The sequence below is a fragment of the Strongylocentrotus purpuratus genome, unplaced genomic scaffold, assembly GCF_000002235.5.
Source record: "Strongylocentrotus purpuratus isolate Spur 01 unplaced genomic scaffold, Spur_5.0 spur5_scaffold_5, whole genome shotgun sequence".
In the NCBI taxonomy this organism is placed as follows: Eukaryota; Metazoa; Echinodermata; class Echinoidea; order Camarodonta; family Strongylocentrotidae; genus Strongylocentrotus; species Strongylocentrotus purpuratus.
The window spans coordinates 3,672,029-3,697,105 of record NW_022145611.1 but is presented as its reverse complement, the minus strand read 5'-3'; the positions used below and the strand labels follow the sequence as shown (position 1 = coordinate 3,697,105).

The following is a 25,077-nucleotide window of genomic DNA, read 5'->3' as shown; positions in this document are numbered from 1 at the left end:
TATTAATTACCGGCAAAATTACAGTGTAAATTAAAAACTTTATATGGGAATTTTATTGGGAATAGTGCATCAAACAAATTTTCAAATTTAGAACTCCGTCCTGCCTTTAAATTGTGTGCCAGAGTTGGTAAAAGAAAAATTACATCCTGTCAAAAATTCAATATTTTAGGATGATGCGCTAATTTGTGCATGCTTTAATGTCCCGTTATTTGATCCATGACTTACAATCTTCAATAACATTAAGTTTGCTAATGCGTGTTTTCGCGTGTTTTTTGTATTTTTCAAGTTTAAAAAAGAATGAAATTACACAAGTTTGTGTTCGCTTGTTCTACTCTTTACACATTCAACAATGGATGAGAAATCATTGGAAGGGACAGCGAACAGTTGCTGTGATACCATTTTCTGATGTAGGAATTCTAAATCCTAAAATTTCATGCGCTCTTTTATCTCACCACCTGGTCAACAATTGCAGATTAGCGCATAACTTTCCGGCGGCTTGGAGCATGGGGTCAAAGGAGAACGGCTTGATTCAAGTCCTTCTCTATCACGTCCCTGCTTAGAAGCATATTTCAAGTTCCTTCTTTATAAAGCAATTGAGAAATATTTTCTGTTGCAATTAATTGGGGGTTATTTCTTGCAATCTTCCTGTTGATTACAAATCACTTTGTAGGGCATAGTACTTAATTTCTAAAAGGTAAAAACTGCAATAGCCACGTATACCAAATAAACAACATACACACAATTTGTTACATATGACTGCAATAGCCAAGTATACCAAATAAACAACATACACACAATTTGTTATATATGACTGCTATAACCAAGTATACCAAATAAACAACATACACACAATTTGTTTTATATGAGTCAAAATGATTTATTATCAGATAATAGGAAAAAGTGCACACCAGCAGCTCCATATAAAGTATCATACCAACAATATATATTTTTTTTTTACAAACTTCTGTCAATTTCTCGAGATACATCTGTACACAGGGGTAATTTGCATGGTATACTGCTGGATTAACTGCCGATGGGCACCGAGTATAGATTATATACGCAAAGTAATCACTTATCCTCCTGTATTTCATTTTACAAAGTCATTTTATTTTAGTTATGTTTGGGGTCACAAGGGGTTTCAATGAACATGAATTAGGTTTCTTAGGTAAATAAAGTTCACTATATCATCTTGTCAAAATGACCGTTCAAAGAATGATCATCTGCCCAACCAGCTAGAGCTAACCAAGGAAAAGTGTTATTTCATCAACTAAAAATTCATTTACATGAATAAAGAATACAGCAGATCCTATGCCAAAGGGTTATTTAGGTTGAACTAGGAGTAGAAGTGACAGAATAACTGTGAAGGCCTTTCAAAGAGGCTGTAAAAAGAAAACCCATGTTTTGGTGATGAAAATTGCATGATTACTAGTAAGTGTGTAGGTGAAAAGTTGGCTATGCAATTGGCTTTAAAAAATGATATTTTTAAACCTTTCAGAGTGAAACATAACAAAACATTAAAAACTTAAACAGTCATTTGCTGGTGGAAAATGTACATTCTGTAATTTTTAGGTAGGAATAATAAAATGGATGACTAAAATGACTTATGAAATGCATAAAGTTGTCATATTGATTGAATGTACAGGTATAAGGAATTTATTAAAAAAATGTAGATAACGTATGAACACAGACAAATAGTGGAATTCACATAGGTATGAATGTAAATAAATGAATGTATATACTAGAGGTATGGTTAGGAGAATATTACACACAAATATATGTATATTAGTTATTAGGATATATCTGACAAAAGGCTGATGGTAAAATTAAGAAAAGTACATAAAGATATAGAGATCCTTTTCCTGCACAGAAGAGCAAGCATCGGTTTAAAAAGATTTACTAAAAATATGTACCCCTTGTAATAATATCGGTCAGAGCAAATAAGGGTAGAAATAAAGCTCGTCAAAAAATAGAAAATAATGTTTCATGGCATAGCTTTATCCCACAACAATTTGTGTGTGTATGAGAATAGAGAAAGGGACTAACAGGCATTTTCTCCATACAGCACTGTAGTTTCAACTAGTTGTGATGAAAAGCTGAACATATGTGGGTCTTATTTAACATTATACACAGCTAGGCCTATCCAGTGTGTATGTTTGCCATCGTTTTGATGCATAATGAATACTCATTGTTTTCCTTCTTCCATGAAAATTAGAAATAGAACTAATATAATAACGATCAAAATAATGATAATAATATAATAATGACATTTTTATAGCACTTGATACTTGATGTTTCTACAGTTACCCCCAGCATTAAATAATCATATTGATTGCATGAATACAGGTAATACAGGTAATACAAAGTTTTGGGAAATTTTGAAAATTGGCAGGATAGTGATTCTTTACAATTTCAATATATTTGGACGACCCTGTGGATGTATTATAAGCAGTAGACAATTTAGCCCCTAAAACACTTCTGCTTTCAAGAAAAATTGAATTTCAAATAGCGCTTACGACCATACAATGCCTGGTAGCTGCAAAAAGGAAATATCAGAATATGTAGTTGTGATATGTAAACGGGAATAGCCACTAGGTCGATTTTAGTCAAGAAACATTGTTTTATGGCTTAATTAATATCTTAACTTTGAGAGGGAGCTAAATAACATAACAAGTTTATTATTTACAATAACTTTAGACTCGATTTCAACCCCGACAACCCCGACAATATTGTAGGATCGCATATGCTTCCCATATGTTCATTTGAACCAAATTCATGACCCCATACCAAAACTTTGTATTACCTTTAATACTAATCAGGAGGCATTGATATCCTTTTATGCTGTCTAAGTATGTTTTGAATACATAAAGTCAATGTAAAATAGAAGGTATTTGAAATATGAAAGTAAGTATTGTGAATTCTAACATTGATGATCAAAGGTCACATCGATCAAGAATACATGTAAAACACTGAATTTGTCATATTTTCCCATTTCCAACAAAGATAAAGACTATTTAAAAAGAAAAAAAAAGGAAATGAAATCAGCAAGGAAAAGAGAAAATAAAAGGGAGTGAAAATTTGCATTTGGGAACTATTTGAATACAAGAATCATCAGTCCTTTCTATGAATACAATTATGAAATTGAATATTTCTAGTTTGATTTGAATACATAATGCTCTGAAAAGAGAATAAATGATAAAAATCTACCAAATATTGGTTTGAATCTTGAATTGAACTCAATTCTAGTTTCGGAGTTGTTGGCATTTTAAAACTGACAATGTCATGAAAAACATCCCCAATAAGAAAGAAATACTAAAAAAAAATGAAATATTATCTGATTTCATACATCTTAGTACGATACATTTCTCTTGCTTATGAACCAATTAATGTTCTTGCAGAGTTCTACAGAGAGTTTAATCTTACATTTATACAAAACTGTTTTAATACGAGGACATGAAAGTAAAGAGACTCCCCAGCCTAACAACCTCTAAGTATGATGAAGAATCCAGTGATTCCCCTCCATGGTTTACTATCTTGTACTGTCATTATAAAGTAGTACCGCAAAACAGAAACAATGCTTTATACTCGGTTTCTGCTGAATAAAATAGAAAATGTATAATATATATACCCATAACAATATTCAATATTATAAAAAGTATTCACATATTTTACAGTCCAAATCAATTTTAAAATATCTTTCTTTCTTTCATTCTTTTCCCACCCACAACATAGCATGTACAGAATAAATGAAAACAAACAAACAAAATTATCTATGTTCTGGATTTTAAAATCATATATATACATATGGAGACTATCAATGGAGAATTGGGGAAATACAGACGGCAAATCTACATGTAGGTAAAGTTACATCAAGAAATCACAATATAATATGCTGTACAAAAGCAATCTCCTAGAAAGAAATAGATTAAATAGTTGGTTTTAATAATGAAGCGTTATTGTGTAGCCAAGGTCACAACTAGCCTTGCAGCTCTGACCAGCTGTTTCATGATAGATTTCATATAAAATGCCTTTATTTGATGCAGGGTATGCTTTATATCATCATCTGGTTCAACTAGCTCTTACAGACATTACAAGATGGCTCCGTCTCTGCAGAACACCTTGTGATGGTAACACCTACACCAATGTGACCCAAGACCCAACATGTTGAACCAAGGAACTCCAGTGAGCCTCAAACACACACACACACATGTACACCCCTGTACTAGATACAATCATGTATGTGTTTAATTTACTGTGCACCTGCTGCTCACCTAGTTTTGACCTTGGCTTTTCTAGTTATGAATAGGAATCAAAATATCTTTGTTTCTGTACAGACAAAAGGATATGATGTCAAGAATATAGAGTAACTGGACACTTAGGGACAACATAATTGACTATACAAATAAAGAGATGTACATGTTTATACACAAAGGCGCATACAAGGAACATGTTAGCCATGAGCCAGCAAAAGCAATTGAACATACACAGGGAGAAATGGTAGTTTCATTTAACAACTTTGTATAACAACTGTTTAGTTTCACAGACATAACATGAGAGCACATTCTTGTTTTTTCGTGTGAGCTGCATGGAAGACTACATCACATATCCTTTCTCTTCTCATTTTTTAACGTTTTTTTGTACTTGATATCAAAATAATGTGCAAATATTTGCTTTGTGCACACAATATTTGTGGGAAAGTATAGGTACACATTGTTTGTTGAGAGCCTCAAAAGTGATGCATTAATACCCTTCTGGCTTTCAATAAACAATCTCTTCTTTGGTGGCTCATATAACATATTGCTAGAAAAGTAAATGAGAAGAAAGGATAGCTACTCTATGAATCTACAGCTGTTACATTTAGGAAATACACACAAATAGGAATGGTAGATTAATGAACATATGATGGAACATTATTGATACTGGGAATGTGTCCTACTTGTCATTGAGTACAGCATGGGATGATTAGGGCATCCAGATATAAATGTCATATTCAATCACTTAAATTAAGTTATCATGTTTTAAAATTAAAACTCTATCTGAATTAACAAAACTATATCACATATATCCATATACAATGAATGATTTATTTGTCTTGTGCATACTCGCTATGGAAAAAACATGAATCCAACAGCTTGATGTGTATAAATATACAACCCAATTCAAGGAGAACATTGCTTAAAAACATGAAAAAGATTATTTTATACCATTAAAACAGCTAAAAAGTCACATTTTGGCAAGCATAGTTCATTAAAAATACGCCATTCCTAAGGGTACAAAGGCTCATTTAGTTCAAATTTATAATTAAAAATGTCAAAATTCTAAATCTAATTTGAGGAGATTCATGGGTAGTTGGCTACTTTCTCTATATGGCCTTACATTGATCTTGACAGATAGTGAACAAGGGCTATGGTATCAAGATTACCTGCACTTCATTAATGGCAAATGGGACTACTCTTAGTACAATTTTGGCTCACGAAAAATAGACCCTTCCACATTGTTAAATGCAATTGCAAAAAAGAGGATTCAGCTAAAAATGGCCAATTAAAATGTTCACTAAATCTAAGTCATGGAGATGAGCTCTTTACAGCCGGTGATTGAGGTTCGTAAGGAGGATGAGAATCATGCCGTGGAGTGTTCTAGTATCATTCTCACTTGTCCAGTCTATCAATTGCCAATCCAAAGCCAAGTATACATTATAATATATCATTGACTAAATGCATGCTCCTCAAAACGCCAATTGACTCAAAGTTTTAATTGTGCACCACCTCTTTGCACAGAGTTTGCCCTATGATCTCTCTCTCTCTCTCTCTCTCTCTCTCTCACACACACACACACACACACACTCTTTTAAATCCTGTAGGGTTCAATTATCAGTTACAAAGAAAACCCACAGCTCCATGTCCTAATTTGACTGGCAGGGCACTTGGACAAATACTTGCAAAATGTGATTGAGAAAAATAACAAAATAGTCACTTTCAATTGTGGATGCATTAACAACACTGCAAATGTGTGCTTCATCAGATGCATTGATGAGCTTTAGTCTGTATGGTTCACTCATGGAGACTACACTACTACACCCCCAGATCCAGGGAACAAATAGGCTTTTCATCTTGGTACCTGGTAGAAACATGTTCATCCCCAACTCACAAGCACAAGACAAGAACAGGCCATCATTATCTTCTTCATTCATGTCCCTTCCTCATAATAATGCTGGTGTTTCATCGGCAAACCTAGAGGCTAATCACTCACAATAATCCTATATCACCTAACTGTCCTTCCAAAAATATAGTCAAACACAAGACTCAGGGTGTTATGACTTTATAAATTAATTTCATAATTCAAATAACTCAGTCTAAAGTTCAAGCAATTGTCAGTATTGTGTGTTCTAAATTATTTGATTTTCTCTGACATATCTTTTCATCCAAAATACATATGATATAATGTGACTGTGCTTGGATCCAAAGGTCCTTGATTCCTCAAACATACATAATGTAACACACTAGAGGAGATTGCCACTGTCATGTTATAGCCCTTGCTAACAGCCAGTTCCTTGGAGAATATCATCGCACATTGAGCTCTAATATTTAATAATATTGGTGATACCAGTAAAATGAACCTCATTAAAAAGAACACTATTATAATAATTCCGATCATAACAATTTATTAGTTAACTCTCATTTCTATTGAATTGTATTGTTTGTTTTTTATAGCTGTGATATAACAAGGTTTTGATAGGACAAGGTAATATTCTTGATCCAAAGTAGTGTAGTATAGTGAGGGTCCAATATATTAGGAAATTATCAAGTAATGCGAATGGCACCTAAACTTGGTATAAACATTTCTTGCTTTTCAGGGTTGGTTCATCATCTCGATACATCCAAAGCATCAAAAGGTAGTCTGGGAACATTCACATCAAGCTAGAATTGTCTGCCATAAGATTGTAGAGTCTTCAAGAAGATTACAGATACCTGGTTCTTATAGACTCTATCTTGGGATTCCTAAATACATCATTTCAAGTCTGGAATACAACTAGGGAAGATTGTTGCTTGGATTATTTGAAGATTTGAGAGTGCTGGTAAGTGTTTGTTGGTTTTGTTGTGATCCACAATGACTGGAAGGCACTCTTGGATGGTTGGTGTCCAGTGATGAGTCTGGTGAAGATCACACACACACACACACACACACACACATTAGCTTAACCAATGGATAGGCACCCACTGAGGCTCTATCTGTATCCTGTCAATCTCAGAGATCAAATCATTATAGGCACGGTCATGGTCATGATGAATGATCACATGATCAAAGTAATGTCCAAAAGCATCTTCCATTCCTCTTCCAGTGTCAATGATTTCTCTCAGTTCTTGCTCCTAAAGAAATCAAAGAAATACAAAGATAAATGTTGAGCAAGCAAAAGAAGAACAAAAATCATTCTCTTGTTGTTTGGTTCCTGATGGGACGTTAAGAAGTACTACCAAGAAGGAGAAAATAAATGTATCTTTAATCATAAGCATTATATAGTGTTGGAACAGTCATTGCGTTCTGCATCTCAAAACCTCCTCGTAGCTAAGAGAGGCAGAACAAAAGCATATGGTGATAGGGCTTTCACCCTCATACCACCATCTTCATGGAATTCCCTCCCAAATGAATTACGTTGTTTATCCAATATTGAAACATTCATTTCTAAACTTAAAACTCATCTTTTCAAATTAGCACATCAACAGTATTAAAGGATAAGTAATGTTATAATTTTTCTCTTTGTAAGCACTTCATTGTTTTCTATATATGTTTCTGTTTATCTTCCTTTTATATGATCTTGTTATAGTTAATATATGTATATTGTAAGGCTCATTACAATGTCAACAGACATAAAATGTGCTATAAAAGAACAAAGTATTATTATTATTGTATTGTAGTGGTATGTTCACAATGTTTGTTCCTACTTATTCCTTGTCTGTTTTTTACCCAGTTGTTATACATGGTTACTTTACTCTATTCCTTGCATGCTTTCATTGCCAATGGCAGCTCAAGTAGTTTGATGATAGCGCCTGCATCTGAAGAGACCTTGAGAGAAAGTCAGTTGAAGATCTAGTGTAATGGAGGATGTGGGGTCATTTCTTACCTTGAGAAGTTCACCTGCTTCAGTCCTCTGCTGCCTCAGTCTATCAATGGAAGGTGGACAGATGAAGAGAAAGTACGGCTTCAAAGAAGACTTCTTCAGTATCTTCAGAGCCTGTACAGGATGTATAGAAACGATTCCTCATCAATATACACATCCTCAAGTACAACATCAGGGGGGTGTTTCACAAAGATCCTAAGTCGAACTTAACTCTAAGTTGGACTTAAATATTATGGAGAGCCATTTGTAGCCTTTAAAAAATATATATTCAAATAAGAAATCAAACTATTTTAGACTTTTCATAAATTACACATCAAAAATATGAAATCTCCTTGATAACAGAAAATATGAATAATTTGGAATTAACATTTTATGCCTTTTAAAATAACTTCTGCTAACGGCTTTACATAATTCTAAAGTCCAACTTAAAGATAACTTCAGCTTAGGATCTTTGTGAAACACCCCTCTGATCAATATTACAGTATTACCCCTCTTTATAAAACTGGGTTTGAAATGAATATGACAGCAGCCACAATAACCTAGACTCGGTAAACAAAATGGTCAATATTTAATATTTTCCACATATTTCATAGACTCATTAAAACTATTTAGCAAAAGTCTTACTCAAACTTTATAATTATTATTAAAAAACGAGAGAGCATGGTCCGCTTTTCCACTAAGAAAGTGAGAGCTCATTTAGAAACCAGACTTTTATGAATTGGATGAATTACAACCAAGAGTCATTCTTCAAACTATCCCTCAACTTAGACTAGGTCAGACTTTATTTGTACTTGGCATCCTTCAAACTATCCCTCAATTCGGACTAGGTTGGACTTTATTTGTACTTGGCATCCTTCAAACTATCCCTCAATTCGGACTAGGTTGGACTTTATTTGTACTTGGCATCCTTCAAACTATCCCTCAATTCGGACTAGGTTGGACTTTATTTGTACTCGGCATCCTTCAAACTATCCCTCAATTCGGACTAGGTTGGACTTTATTTGTACTCGGCATCCTTCAAACTATCCCTCAATTCGGACTAGGTCAGACTTTATTTGTACTTGGCATCCTTCAAACTATCCCTCAACTCGGACTAGGTTGGACTTTATTTGTACTTGGCATCCTTCAAACTATCCCTCAATTCGGACTAGGTTGGACTTTATTTGTACTTAGCATCCTTCAAACTATCCCTCAATTCGGACTAGGTTGGTCTTTATTTGTACTCGGCATCCTTCAAACTATCCCTCAATTCGGACTAGGTTGGACTTTATTTGTACTCGGCATCCTTCAAACTATCCCTCAATTCGGACTAGGTTGGACTTTATTTGTACTCGGCATCCTTCAAACTATCCCTCAATTCGGACTAGGTAGGACTTTAATTGTACTTGGCATTTAAAGGAAATGGAAAGTTGTGAGGCTTATTCATCATGATGCAAGTATGCTACTAAAAGTTCAGATATATTTTGTTTAATTAAAACAAAATTAAAAAGAAGAAGAAAAGAACGTCAATGCTGTAGCACTCATCCGGCATGCCACAAAAGCAATTGTCACAATTTTCATTTCTCTTTTTATATCAGTTGGAAATGAGGAAGAAACAGTTTTTGAAAACTTTGAACAAATATGCATTAATTATCAAACCAATGGTAAAGGCAAAATATCAAAATACTGAGCAGAAGTTTTGTGCAACCAACTGTGCTTTATCATGAAAATATACAACAAATCATAATCAGTGAATTAATGACGTATAAGAAGTTATTGTGGATTTGTATAAATAAGCATAATTTATGAATTTTCATAAATCTGTGCAGAAGTTTCAAATCTCCTATGTAGCTCTATGATATAAAGCAAACTGAAACAAAACAGATGAGAATTGACGATGAAGAAGAATTCTGAAACTGTGAATGGACGCTGGAAACCAGAGAACAGACGCAGCAGATGAGTTAACCACAACAAATGAAAAAACAAATTGTGAAAATTGCATCCAACACTTGCATTTGGAATATTGAAAATAATTGGAACCACAGCAAATATGCTCTATTTTGATGAAATGAAAAAGAAAAAAAAATAAGATGGCAAAACTTACGTACAATATTTTTATTTGTTTTTTTAAGTGAAAGCAATGTTTTAAAAATAAGAAGAAAATTCTGATGCACATTTGTACATGTACATACATGTACACATTACTCCATTTACAGTTCAGATAACTCCTAAATAATTGATTAAAGAGGTGGACATTTGGAGCATAATAATGCATTAAAGTAACATGCCCCCTACTTCTTGTACTTCTACTACTACTAATTCTTCTACTGCTACTACTGCTACTACATGTATGTAATACTCTAGCCTATCAGGTACCCGTTACACCTGGAAGGAGAGTGGACCGTGTGGATTAGTGTCTTGCCAAAGGACGTTGGGGCTGGGCTGAAATTCAAAATCTCAACCCAAATCAAACAAATGAACCCCACAATGGTTATACCACTGAGAAATGGTTGAGAATTATAAGAGTAATTACATGAATTTTCATTAGCAAAAGAGAATATGTTATTTTTATTTTCTAAAGAGAAGAATACAAGCTATTTCAACACTACACGATATTCACCAACTAAGTTCACAGGGGAAAAAAAGGCACTTCCTAAGATGTCACATATAAGTAGAATTTGGCACGTTAGGTCTAAATATATCTTATCACTGGCGGTATTCATAAGCACAAGGAGAAATATTACCAGAACAAAAAGGGGTAAAAGGAAACAATATGTAAAGAAATGATTGCTGCCACCAGAGAGAGAACATTACAGGAAGAAAGTAAGAACATTTCAATTAATGTTTAAAGGCTGTTTGGGGTGTCTATTGATGAAAGTTTCTAGTTGCTGAAGATATATTTCATAAGATACGGATATTTTGCATCTTCTTTCTTCACAGCTTTTAAAATACAAAAAGCTTCAGTTTCCTAAACCAGATTTTTATCTATTTGGGTCATCAATTTTGCTGCCGCAAAGAAAGAAGTGCAGTAGGTTGAAGAGGCAGGCAGGAAGGCAATCTAAGAATGCAAGACATACGTTCACCTTCATATTCAAATGAAATTCACATTTAAACAAATGCAAACAAGCAAATAACAGCATATATATACAAGCAGAAATGCATTTAGTAAATACATGTACATGACAGAAAAGGACTTCTTTATGAATATGCATGCACACTGTCAGATTGTAGTGAATGAAAATCTATTCTAACTTGGCAATTTAAGATTATGTATGTACTTTGTTGGTTCTGAATTTCACAAAAGTAAAACACTTCAAAAACTTCATTTTTCCACATTGATTTCAATGATTTGATTTATAATATTTGTTGCAATTTTGTATTAAGATATTATTAATTGATATTTTTTGTTTGTAATGCTTTTTAATTATTCCTCAGTATCAGAGCTGTACCCAAATATTTTCTCTTATAGAATACCAGTATGCCTTCTAAAAAATTGGAATTTCTATGTTTCATTCTGCCGTTGCAAGAAGCATACATATAGCCAAACATGTCATTTCACGTACAACAAAACTCAATTTTGTGCAGAATTATTTTCTTTTAGGTATCATGTCACAATGTTAACAGACAGGGGAGCAGACAAAAGGCAGAGACAAGACAGAAAAGATGCAAATTGGTAAACTTAGAAGACACACCCGTGAGACAGGCCCTCGCCTGTACATGCATTCTTTAATTTCTGTCGGCTGGTACCAGAAGAGAAGGAAAACAATATTAAATATGTTAATATTATAATGGCAGGTTAATTCTACATGTACATCTGATGATAAAGGATGAGAGGCAATGTAAGTTCTTTTCTCAAACCATGATCTCATAGCTGCCTTACATTATGAAACAAAGGTGAATCCTTCACATAAAAAGACACGGTCATCTAAAAGTTTAATGTATTAGGTGTATGCTTTCAAAGAGAAATATGACATTCTTCTACTTTTAAAATGAATGTCTTAACTTGGATCTTTTAACGTTCATATCTCATTCCTAAGGTTCCACAAAATTCATTGTTAGATGACAAATGATCATGTATGGGAGTACAGTCAGCCTTCAATGAAAGCACTAAACAAATAATGTTAGTATAAGATGAAAGCTGGTAAATGAGGGGATTATTAAATGCAGTGAATGAAGCATTATGTCAAGCATTAGCTAAGGCTTCTATTCTCATATTGCCTTTAATAAAATTGTTATTATATAAACATTAATTAGAGGGAATTAAATGTGCCACCATAATACCTAATTTGTAATTATGTAACCAGCTATTAAAGGGGAAGCCCGCCCTAATATTAACTTGGTCCTAATAACAGCAGAAATGAGAGAAAATCAATTGAGTGAAATTTTAAGCAACATCCGATTGAAAATATAAAAGTTATGAATTTTTGAAGATGTCATCAGTGAAACACAAATTGGCAACACCGTGACGTGTCTTCATTTTCTTACTTGTTGATGACGGAATAGATTTGTTTCATAAAGGAGGTGTATAAAAACATATTTGCAATAATTATATTTAGGGTGCATGTATGAATGAATATTTTCTTAAGGAAAAATATTAAAAAATTAAAGTTTACAGAGTTGCCAATTTGTGTTTAATTGATCGCACCTTTAAAAATTCAGAACTTTCTTATTTTCAATCGGTTTTTGCTCAAACTTTCACTGTCCTGTTTCTCTCAATTTTCTGCTTCCATTAAAACTGATTATTTAATATCAGAGTGGATCTCCCCTTCAATAGGTTAAAGGTAGCTATTCAGCTTAACCCTGAAAAGGGCTGGGGCGGGGGGGGAGAGAATCCGTGCCCTTCCCCATCCCCCTCTGGCTGAGAGAGAGAGAGCAGGAAAATAAGCCCTACTACCACCATCACCACCACCATCGGTACCACTGTTGGTACCGTGTCCTTGTGCACAGGAAAACACAATTCTGAAGCCTTAACCACACAGGCAATGGTAAACCTCCTTATAACGGGGGGAAAATAGAAGCAAAATAAAATGGCATGAGCAAAATGCACTTTACATATCTCTATTTTAATGGACTTTGTGGCGCCCCACTATCTTTTTTTAATCTTTTTAATCTTGGTATTTATATACACATAATGGACCCTTTTTCTTCTTCTTTTTTTTTTTGGAGGGGGGGGGGGGCATTTTTTTTACGCAGTTTACCATGTCATTTGAGAAAAAGGCTACAGAAGTACAATGTATCTCTTTCAAAATCTGACAAATCTCAAGGATAAGCCAACCCACGCATAACCCTTTTACTTTAATTCCTTCTCAAACATTACCTGAGCATGAAGATTGAGAAGGCAAATCTTGGATTCATCGATGACAGCTTGAATGGAATCTAATGATGTACCATACAGGTTTCCTTCGTAGTCTCCATATTCTACAAACTTGCTGGCTGCAACATCCTGTTCAAAGCGAGTCTTACTGGTGAAGTGGTAGTCAACACTGTTGATTTCATGCTCTTTCATCACTCGTGTAGTGTCTGAATGGAGAGATGTAGGTGGGCAGTGGAAAGACAAAATAGTGGGATAATATTAATAGTTATCTAACCAATACTGTACCACAGGACCCAGACAATCAGGACTGTGGTCCAATACAGTCCTGCATTCACAGAGTACATGAAACTCTGCAATCAGAAATGCTATTAAACTGTTGTAGACCCATACACTATTAATAATAGTGTATCTCTGTGCACAGAAATCCTACACAAACATTCATATCAGCACAATAGTAGCAGTTGCTGGTTCACTCTACTTGAGAGCACACAAGATGACATTGAAGAATGAATGCTTTCCCAATTGATCTAAAGCTGCTGTTAATATGTAGGTACTTAGCATAGACCTGGAGAAGAGCAAAGAACAAAATCAATTCTACCCAAAGAACCTGAAGGAATATAAGTACTTCCTTTGAACCCTGTCATCATTGCTCATTAAAGGCTCCAAACTGCCTCCAAACTTTGATGCAAGGCAATGGTAGGCAATCTGGGACAGTGAATTTCAACATGTATTTATAAGGCTCACGCTACTTCTTATTTTGATATATAAAGTAAGACTCTACATCCCAATCAAAGTATCGAATTAAGAATTTTTTTTGGAGTAAATCTCAGAATCTACAACCCGATTAAATTATGAGATGAATGTAGCATTCTCATTTTATTATGCCGAGTGGAGCTTTGGTTGTATTGCTCTCACAGACCATTCCTCATTCTGACCCCTTGTCCTAATCCCTTCTCTATCCATATCAACATGGGCAATTGGACTAGTCTGCCTCCCCTAGTCTTCATGTGCGATAGATGCAACACTACCTTCAAGAATTCTCGTCTGTTTTAACCTGTGCATGACGTTCCCCATGGGCAGAACAGCACAGCCCACAACAAATATAGTACCAACATCAATGCATGTGAGGTGGTTTTTGAATGCCTTCACTAATCCACATCTCCCTAATAGATGTGGATTGGTACTTACGAGGTACAGCTGCCTTGAATCTTCTATCTGATTCCAATAGTCTCTGTTTGAGTTCTTGTCTACCAACATGTGGAGGGCCAATCAGTACAATAGGTCTCTTCCTGTGTGGTTCTGGTTGGTATAGACCAACCTCCTCATATGTTAATGGCTCCTCATGATCTAAATGATATGAAAGAACATGGGAAATATATCGTTTGATGAGTTATTACTCTGAATGGTTACAAACACAATTAAAACAAACATATTTAGAGTGCCATAAAACAGAAGTTACGGTCACAAAAGAATAACATGTTTTAATGTAATAAAAACATAAAGAGCAGTGCAAAAATAGGAAGAGTTTCACTGCTTCATTGTACATCATAATTGTACAATTCAGTAGTTTGCAGCTTTGCATGGGATAATAGCAGACCAAAGGAGAATGCCTTTCTCTAAATTAGCTGAAAACATGCTTGCGATTTGATTGCAAAATATTAACAAAATCTGACAGACTTAATTATTTGTGTTGACTGTGGATTGTAAACTGCTCTATGAATTAGATTCAAATTATAAAGATTTCTCAGTTCTGACTGCTTTAAGAAGACAAGAGAATATGAAGTGGGTTTTAAAAAAATATTAAGAAGGCATAAAAGAAAGAGCTCTGGAATAAAGCCATGCAGAAAGGGATAGAAAGACAGTGTGATAATAAGCACAAGTTTTTACAGACATTGATTATTCTCCAACTCACCAGTTTGGTCATTATTGTACATATTCTTCTTTTTCTTCTTTTTCTTGTTGGTTTTGCCTACACAGCTACACAGGAGAGATGTTTTCTTTGGCTCTTGATCTTCATCATCTTTCATTGGTTCCTTCATTGCTTCTCGTCTGTAAACACACAATCCAGCAGTAAAAACACTTTACCACAAACATTTATTTACCTGCCTTTCGTAGATATTTGGAGTGGTTTCAAATGGGCAACCAAATATGAAATCAGTAATACCAACTTTTTAAGAATAGCAGCAAATAGCTAGAAATAGAGGGCCATGACCGCCGATATCTGTAACAGACCTGGCACTTGATGATAACCAATTGTGAAACCAATCGTGTGAGAGCGCTATATAAATGAACATATTTTCATTACAGTTTAATACCCCAATGTAATTGAATTACAATGCTAACTTAATACACATGACCTGCAACTGGTTTATGTGGAGTAATATTCTATAATCATTACATTTCATGACTAAAGCTAATGGCTAGTTGATGAAAGAGTTGAGGTGAACTCACTGGTTTTGGAAGGCTTTGCTGGGTACAAGGCCAGCTAAGGACTGGTCTTCATCACCCTCTCTGTAGGCCTGCCACCAGTTAGCATCATCCTTGTTTATAATGTGTAAGATATCACCTTTCATGAATGATAAACCTAACTCACGACATGGAATGTACATATCATCCTCAGGATCATAGTCAAAGTTGGCCCGGAAATGCATCTAGAAATAAACAACAATTAAACTATTATTAAGCTCAGTGTAAGGATCACAATATTGGTACTGAATAGGGTTAAATAGATAGGAATAAAGAACAATGAAACTATTATTGAGCGGAGTGTAAGGATCACAATATTGGTACTGAATAGGGTTGAATTGATAGGAATACAGAACAGAAATGAAACTAAAGAGTTGGTGAGAATCAGAGATCATCAAAACAAAATGATTACCATGGCAACTACAGAGAAACTGTGTGGAATATGAGCCAAAATAAATGTGACTGACAATAAGATGATGATCATGGGTAACAACCAATGCGTGACACATGTCTTTTAAAAAACAGGTTGTAGATTTTAACAACTACCATTTTTTCAATATGTTTGTTATTTGAACATATTAGCTTAAGAATTAAACTGAAATTAAGATCATTGACAAAAATGACTTTAAGAATACTAAGAGAATAATTGTATTATTTGCAATTAAGTTTAAAAGAAAACATATCAACAAATGTAAAACATGAGCAGTGATCTGTAATGACTTTGTAAAAGGCACTAGTATTTTCAACATGATCCATTGAAAATAAATTACTTCGCCTAAAATTTCCTTGAATCCTATAGAAAGTCTAAATCCTTTGAGAGATACATATAGGTGTAAACAGGTTGTAACAAACAAATATCAAATGAACTTCTTGGTATCTATTCTTCCAATTAACGTGACATTATTGCTTTAAGTAAGTGTATTATTTCTTACCAGTACAGTATTAGCTGTTGGTGGTTGTTGGATAGTTGTCGTTGAGGGTACTATAAGGAATGTCATCGTACCTGTTTGACTCGCCTGTTGGGGATGACAAGGAACAATCTTCTTAATATTATACTTCATTGTCATCTTTTACTCTCATCTCTACAACAGAAAGGTTGGAATGATATACCACTTTGATAGAAACAATATTAATTGAAAGATTAAAAGAAATGATACAGCCCCATTCAGATATATCGTTGTTAACACCCCCCCCCCCCCACACACACACACACACAAAACAAAAGGTCAATGGGCATGTATCATCTCACTTTATCATCAGAATCTTTCATCATATCTATGTTTATTAATTGAAATAAAAAAATTCACTAAAAGAATTGTCAACACCTCTATTAAATTTTCCATCAAATGAATTGCATGATTTATTTGTCTGTTCATATTTAAAAAGAACTTGTATTTCCATTAATATTCATGCTAAAATCATTTCGTTTTGTATTGCCCAATTGCACACTTACATTGAAACTTATTTGTTAATAATCAAGTAGCTTGCCACAAAAATTTGTTAACTTTGTAGAACTTTCATAGAAATGTGAATGCCATACCAAGAGATCGGATAGTTCATTGACTGATTTGCCGGTGACAATATCACCATTGATCTGTAAGATCTCATCTCCTTCATGTAGTAGACCGCTCTTCTCTGCCATGCCACCCCTGATGATACGACCAATAATAATAGACTCATTCTCATTCAGGATTGTAGCACCCTACAAAACAAAAATTAAAAAGGGTTTGTTTAAAGTATTTGATAAAAATAAATGGTTGACAGCAGCATTTACTACAATTAATAATACATGGAAATTAAATGTTGATTTCTATGATATTATTGCCATATTTTGTTTTCTCATTTATTTGTTCTTTTTTTTTTTACATGTATCGAAAGAGACAAATAAAAATGAATAATAATAATAAGAATAATAGTAATAACAATAATAACACTACTAATAACAGATAACAAAACCGGTTTACAAATGAAATCACTGCAATAGAAATCATTGGAGGAGCAAGAAGACTTTTTAGACCCACAATATTGGTTGATTTATAGAGATGAGATATTGATTCCCCCTCTCCAATTATTATTGGGATTCTACTTCATTTCAGCAATCATTATCTATTCACTTTATGAAGGTTTATGAGTGACTACGATCTCAATGGTGATGTGGAATACCTATACACATCATGTTAATCAAAAGTTTAACTGAGAAATATATGTTTCTGAAATGATGTCAAATTCTGTATTTCTCTTTTTGATTAATATTTTTCTCCCGAAGAAAAGAAAAAATAGACAACAAGTAATGAAGAAAAAGATATTTTGAAGATAAATTTTGAGCTGCAAACAACATTTTGGTAGCTGGATTTCTAATCTTTCAAGTGAATGTTGCAAATTGCTGAACAACTTTGGCGACACATTCACATGACCTGGATGACAGTTAATCCAATGTATCAATAAATCCAATTTCTTTTTCTCCTTTCTCCCCTCATTTGTCATTAAAGAAGGGGGAAAGTAAAGACTCTCATCCCTCCACAAAAAATTTGAAGACATCTTTTAGCTGAAAAGTGCCAGTCCCAGATTAAAAATGCTAATTATCTGTTATCTTTGTCTCGCCACACCCTTCTTCGATACAGCCGTGGACTTGGGGATTTGACAATTCAACTAATCCCTAGTCTGATGACGAACTAGTTTGTCTTGTATAATAATATCAACATGTTTACTATTCCTGTCAATGAAATGCATGTTGATGAATAAATAGTCTTTTATCGCTTATTAAGACGAGAGAACTAAAGAACATCTAGAATTGACTCACCAATGGTTCTCCTGTCTTTTCAATTCTGACAATCTTAACTGATTCTTCACCATCCTCGGGTAGATCAATATCCTGGTATACATCAGTAGGTAGCTCAGCAGGGTCAGGACTAGCTACATTATCATGTGCTCGCAACAACCCCTACAACAAACAAAAACACCATGAAAAATATGAAAAACACGTAAAACTTTAAATGGTATTTTGATCAAAAAACGAATTGTAGCCTCATACATACCATTCTCTACTACATGTGTATCAATTTTCCTATCACTCCTTTTCATCACATACTTGCATAACTCCTATGTTGATGACTTGATGTAGAATAGTTGATTTGCGTATTAAGTTGACAGATTTTGTTGTGATATTATGAAGTATGACATTCATAATCAAGGCACCTTTGCAACATTTGACTCATACTACTTACCCCCAAAATCTTGACAGTCTATTTTTTGACAGTGATACAGAGTAGCAATGAATTTGGAGTTCATTATACAAATAATACGTATGCAAACCACATAAAAAAACCTAACATTCCATGCCACAAGCCCCAATTTTGAAGTTTACTGGTCATATGGTTCTTGGGATATTGCAATACAGTTGCTCAAACCTCATAGATTAATGTAAATTGACCCTCTGTAACCTTTGACTGATGACCCAATACCTCAAAAATCTAAGTTCATCTCAATCCGGTAATATACACAAGTATCGGCTTAATGTCATCAATACTTCCATGTTTATATTTGTGTGTGTGTCTTTATATATATACTTAGACACACAAACAAGGCTGAAACATTTCATAAAAAATCAACTCTACAGCTCAATGACCTTTGACCTACTTCCCTTCATACAACTGATTACAATGGTTTTGGAGAGTGGTTTTCTTACCCTAAGAAGAGGATTTGAAAGCAGTCTCCTCAGCTCATCAGCCTCTCCCTTAGATCCCCTTGAACTGTATGAAATCTATTGATAGAAGTAAAGGAGATGTTAAAAGAAAGGAATGGATGAAATGTGGAGAAACTGTCTGATGATCAAATCAAGTGTATAATAATGCAGGCAAAGTTAGATTTTAAATTTGAGATTGATTTACAGAAAATATCACGACAAGTCAAAGGTATATGCATTCAATATTTCCTGAAATTCATATTGTTTGGAAGCTAAATAGCTAACAATGTTCAAAATTTACAAAGAATTTTTTTTGTGTGTGACTGTTTGACCATTTACAATTATTGGGCGATTTTTCGTTGTGGGGGGGGGGGGGGTAAATGAATTTGCATCGTGGAAGGTACCATAGAGAAAAAAACAGTTTGGAGCTTTTTTATAAAAGTTGCATTACAGAAACCTGTATCATGCTAAATGTATCTTTATGTTGTCACTTTTTTTCTTCGGGAGGACGTGTGTTGTTGTGTACGAGGATGAGAATCTATTGCAAACAACATTTGAAGATATGAAATTATGAATTCCATGTTTAAGCTCGAAGCGATGCAACATGACTTCTTTCTCGATCTCTGCAAAGTACAAAAGAGACTTTGAATGGAATAATCCCCCATGTAAGATTCATGTTCACTTTGTGGATCAAAGGTCCTAATTGATTCTAAATGCCCTCAAGGCTTCACTTCTCCCAATGTAGGTACTCTGTGCACATACCAAAGTCCTTGTGGACGACGCACATATTAGTATCTCTTTTTTCTCCTTCAATTTCCGGTTACACATTTCACAAAATCGTAACTACCGGTAGTTTTTATTTTGACCTTTGGTTAAATGTTTTGACTCTGCCCTATCAATGCCAGCCAGGTAAGGCATGCTGTGTAGTATAGTATGACATGAAACCTGGAGACCTATGAGACACGCAAGGAATGTAGACCTCCTGCTATCTCCTCACTCACAATTCTCAACCCCTCAACATCATTATCAACCTATTCTAACCTGATGAATAAGAATGCTCTTAAGAAAGACCTGTAACAAGCACACTCAGCCATTCCTACTGGAGAACCTTGATAAGCAGATTGCAGCAGAGATGACCAGTTTAAAATGGGAGATATACATGTACAAACTGAAATCACACATGTTTTCTACATAACAGGTCACAGGTCTTTGCCCAATCATGAAATTTCTTTTGTAATATTATTGACATATAATATTAATAGTACATGAAATGGAATGACACAAATCGAATCATATATTATATGTAACTTAATGAAAAATAAGAGAAAGAGAGAAGAAAAAAAAAGATCAAGATATGCATCAGATTTTGGTACCGAGTCTACATGTATGTTTTGATTTTTGATGCATTATGAAAATGCAAAATTTAATTTCAATAGATCTTTAGAAAACTTGCAAGTACATGAATGTTTTAGTTTTCTGGTTTGTGGTGAAATTTACACAAAAATGAATCATGTTTCAAAGGTTAACCTAATTTTTCCTGGTAATTTAATTTTTAGATTTAATCCATTTATCTATTAATTATCATTATTTCTAGAGGGGGGGGGGTGTTTAATAGTTTGTTAGGTTTGTTCTGTCTTTTGAAGGGGTGCCTAAGTTTAATTGACTTTAATCTTGTAAATGGGGTCTTTAAGCTTTAGCAGCAGTGTGCCTGAGCAGTAAGGTACAGTTCTCATGAAGTGCTTGTAGGCTTTTCTACCTAACTACACTCGACTAATCCCATTTGGAATTTATAAGATAAATTTCAATTATTCACATAACTATTCGACTGACGCACGAGTGCATCTTTCAGAGTACTAACAGATCTATTGCCTTTTACTTAGATCAGCTTGCATTCATGCATATCTCTGCATGTATGTCACCATTGATCTGATAAGTTTACCTGGGTATATTGTGTGACCAAGACAAAGATACTTAACTCTAGTCCAAAAACTGAAAAGTCAACAGTTTGACATAGATCTCTGCTGCAGCTCTTTCAGCGTCTACCCATGGCATGTTTACTTGGTGGACTACATGTACAGTATATGCAAGTCACCCTAGAGTCACTACTAGCAGGAATGTATTAATTAAGGATACTTCTGAACCTATCAGCATTTAATATATGACACACAAACATGATAATATCTCTAACTCAAAGCAGCAATGATGAAAGACAAGTCATTACAGCTAGGCTATGACCTGATTCCAATGAGAAACTTCCTTCATCAGGTAGATGATCTACATTTGCCACACTCAACCCAGGTGATGTAAATGGGTACCTGGCAGGAATTAATTCCTTTAAATGTAAGAGCGCCGCAGTGGCCGCCTTGCTAAAGCCAGGGTAATAATTGGGGGCAGCGCCAGGAGCGTCACGGACATGTGCGCTATATAAGAAGCCACCATTATTATTATTATTATTCTTCTCAAATCCCCTCTTATGGATTCATGTTTCATTAGTAAAGAGACAGATACATGTAGACAAATAGGCGAGTACATTAATAGATTCTTTCTTTCATATGCAAATTACTCTAAAGATGAAAATCTATCAGGTGATTCTGGAAACTTGAGAACAACAACAACAAAATGTTTTGTTCCACTGAAGCATTGTAGAATGTAACATCTCAGATGTATTGAGCTGCAGTCAGGTGATGTAGTCAGGTGATGTAGTCAGGTGATGTAGCCCTCAAGCTCATCAGGAGGATGGTATATCTCTCATTACATTACTCTACGACAAACCATTGACAATAACACAAGTACATTATCCTAGACTATATAATGATTAAAGACTGCTACGCATATGACATGCACTACTACAAGGGGTAATTAGGAAAAGTGACAGCAAAAACTGATGCTCACATCAGGTATGTATTATAGTATTCTATAGTAAGAGATAAAAGTGGAGATTGAGTAAAATTTTATTCCTAAATGAAAAAAAAACATAGAAGCACATCACATGAAAAGTATTACTCATTAGGGGGATCCATCCATCTCAGCTGAGAGACAGCCCAAATCAAGTTCTATATTTTAAAAAATGGACACCAAATATCAGTATGTATCTAATACCACTAGATGAGTGCTTTACGTAAGTATTTGCACTTCATTATGATTAACTGTACATTTGTACGCACAAAAAAAAATTGTTTTCTTTCTGGAAACCAAGAAAATTACTTACCTTGTAATGAATGATACTTTTCTCATCATCAATACGTGTAAATAAATAACTTCCTGCAATGGTCTAATTACCTCTACTGCTAGTGTCTCACTGTTGGCTGCCACCGGCAGAGGGGGTGACTTTGATAATTGTAATTGCCCCACTGTATGTTGGATGCCGACTGCATGCTGTACATCTGAGTTGTGGAAGAACTGTTGCATGAAGTTTAAATCCTCCCTATCCTGAGGACTACCAAGCTTATTCTGTGCCAGGCTGAGTGTTGTTAATAGGTCTTGGAGGTCTGAACAAAGAACAATGATGCAGGTAGATAGTTATATATACAAAACAATACACCAGTTTACGGTTGTATCAGTGCGCATGCGCAGACAGTTGACCTCGGGTCATTGGCCCTGAAACAGGGCCAATAACCTTTGACCAGTGGTATTTATGCGTAAATTGAGATTGCGCCCATGCAAATGATGATGTGCACGCACAATGCAGCGCGTAGGCAGTGATATCATCATAATTTGCATGGGCGCAATCTTAATTTACGCATAAATACATGAACTCTAGGTCATTGGCTTTGTTTAAAATGGCGCACACAACCGTAAACTGGTGTATTACAACGTATACCTACATCAAGAGATATATAAATATTGGCTGGCCGAAATACTCCCCAGGGAGTGGAGCCTGTGCATTACAAACTGAATCCACCGACCAGGATGGTAATGATTACAATGTAACCTGCTTAGAAATGTAGTAATAAGCAATATAAAAATGTGACTATCATTATGGTAAATAAAATGTTCAACTGGGACATGCATATCATCTACATGTATGTTATATCATTTTTTGATAAACACAAATCAAGAGCGATGTAAAGACATTTTGAAAGCAAATCTTGATTCCCTCAGACCTTTAAAGATGAAGTTGAGTTCTGGTCATGCGATTGCATTGTGAAAGAAACGGTGTGAAATCGACCAGAAAAGGTTGATCATCTAGCATATAAGAATTTGTGTGTATTGCAAGGTTCTGGAATCATCAAAATGATAAGAAATTTGGCCAAGTCTTAGTAAAGTTAAAAACACTGTACACAGAAAGATGTATATGGGACTACACGAACACGTGGCGTAAACAACCTACCCCCGAGTTTTACGAGTTACATGACATATTTAGAATATAAAGGCATTTGAAGAGCCATGCTTTTCAGGGAACATGTCTTATCTGATGTTCTTCCACACTTGCATAATAAGAATGATAACGCTCACAAATTATTTTTCACCTCTTCCCAGAACTCAACCATCTCTTTAATGGTGAAATATCAACCTACTCATAAATTGAAGGCTTTTGTAAGTTTTTAAATTTGCCTCATGCCAAATGACCTCCATATGATTGGTCAATAAAGCCAGCTGCTATTTCATTGTAATCTCCTTTTGCTTACACAACTATGAACATGTAGATGTAGGTTTCAGGCGAGGCTATGATTTAAATTTGAGCAAAAAGATATGGTTGTCTAAAAACGACAAGTTTCAAGCCATCAAAATAATATTAATAATAAATATAATATTTTCTAATACAATAATTCATCAATAATTGTATCACAATGTACCATCCTCAAGTAATGCATTCTGAGTATATGTGCAATAAGTCATCAAATTTGTTTCTCTTATTTTCATGTCATGCAAGAAAAAAACTGTAACAGAAAAGAAGTAGAAAGTAAAACACTGAGTATTATAGAGTGAAAAACTTATGAGGATAAAATAAGCAATTGGGTAGGATTCAAAGAGGGGAGGGGGGGGGGGGGGGTCAATATGAAGAAGAAAAAAAAACATAATCTTACTTTTTTGTAACATTGAAAAATAAATGACTAAAGGATACTAAAATGGGTAAAACTAACACCATATTTTTTGACCAGTCACCACTCCACAATAACAACATACAAAAACAAAATGACTCTACTTCATGGTTGAGCTATGGGGAACAACAGTCTTCAATCTCTATATTTTGAAAACCTAAATTTGATCATACAGTACATGTAAAGGAAACTATCATACACTATTATCACAAATTGATACATCCTCCTGAAAAGAGGTTAAGTGTCATTATGATGACAGAGTATGTATTACCCTCAGCTAATATACATGTATATATAGAATTAACTCTTTCTTGACAATGAAAAAAAAAAATGTAAGAAAAGACTTATATTCACCAGCTGTCAAGATTTGGCATTTGAAAAACAAAATTTAGTATGGAAGATGAAATGAACTTTTTTTCCAGAACGAGTGTCGGATTTGAGAAAACAAGCTGAGAAACAGGAAAGATGGATTAAGGGCTAA

General features: G+C 34.5%; 1 protein-coding gene across 2 annotated transcripts in view; it reads right to left on the bottom strand.

Moving 5' to 3' along the window:
- Nucleotides 1–2,970: 2,970 nt before the first annotated feature.
- Nucleotides 2,971–25,077, bottom strand: part of LOC105445791 (MAGUK p55 subfamily member 5) — an 80,548-nt gene continuing 58,441 nt past the window's right edge. For both annotated transcript variants that reach the window (XM_030999724.1, XM_011681776.2), the window contains 11 exons: nt 22,834–23,042; nt 19,558–19,632; nt 18,673–18,813; nt 17,413–17,574; nt 16,805–16,888; nt 15,858–16,057; nt 15,319–15,455; nt 14,595–14,753; nt 13,410–13,612; nt 8,117–8,227; nt 2,971–7,364 (listed from right to left, as the gene is read on the bottom strand). In XM_030999724.1, coding sequence (XP_030855584.1) covers nt 7,188–7,364; nt 8,117–8,227; nt 13,410–13,612; nt 14,595–14,753; nt 15,319–15,455; nt 15,858–16,057; nt 16,805–16,888; nt 17,413–17,574; nt 18,673–18,813; nt 19,558–19,632; nt 22,834–23,042 — 1,658 coding nt within the window. In that variant the 3' untranslated portion in view covers nt 2,971–7,187. The remainder of the gene's footprint in view (nt 7,365–8,116; nt 8,228–13,409; nt 13,613–14,594; nt 14,754–15,318; nt 15,456–15,857; nt 16,058–16,804; nt 16,889–17,412; nt 17,575–18,672; nt 18,814–19,557; nt 19,633–22,833; nt 23,043–25,077) is intronic.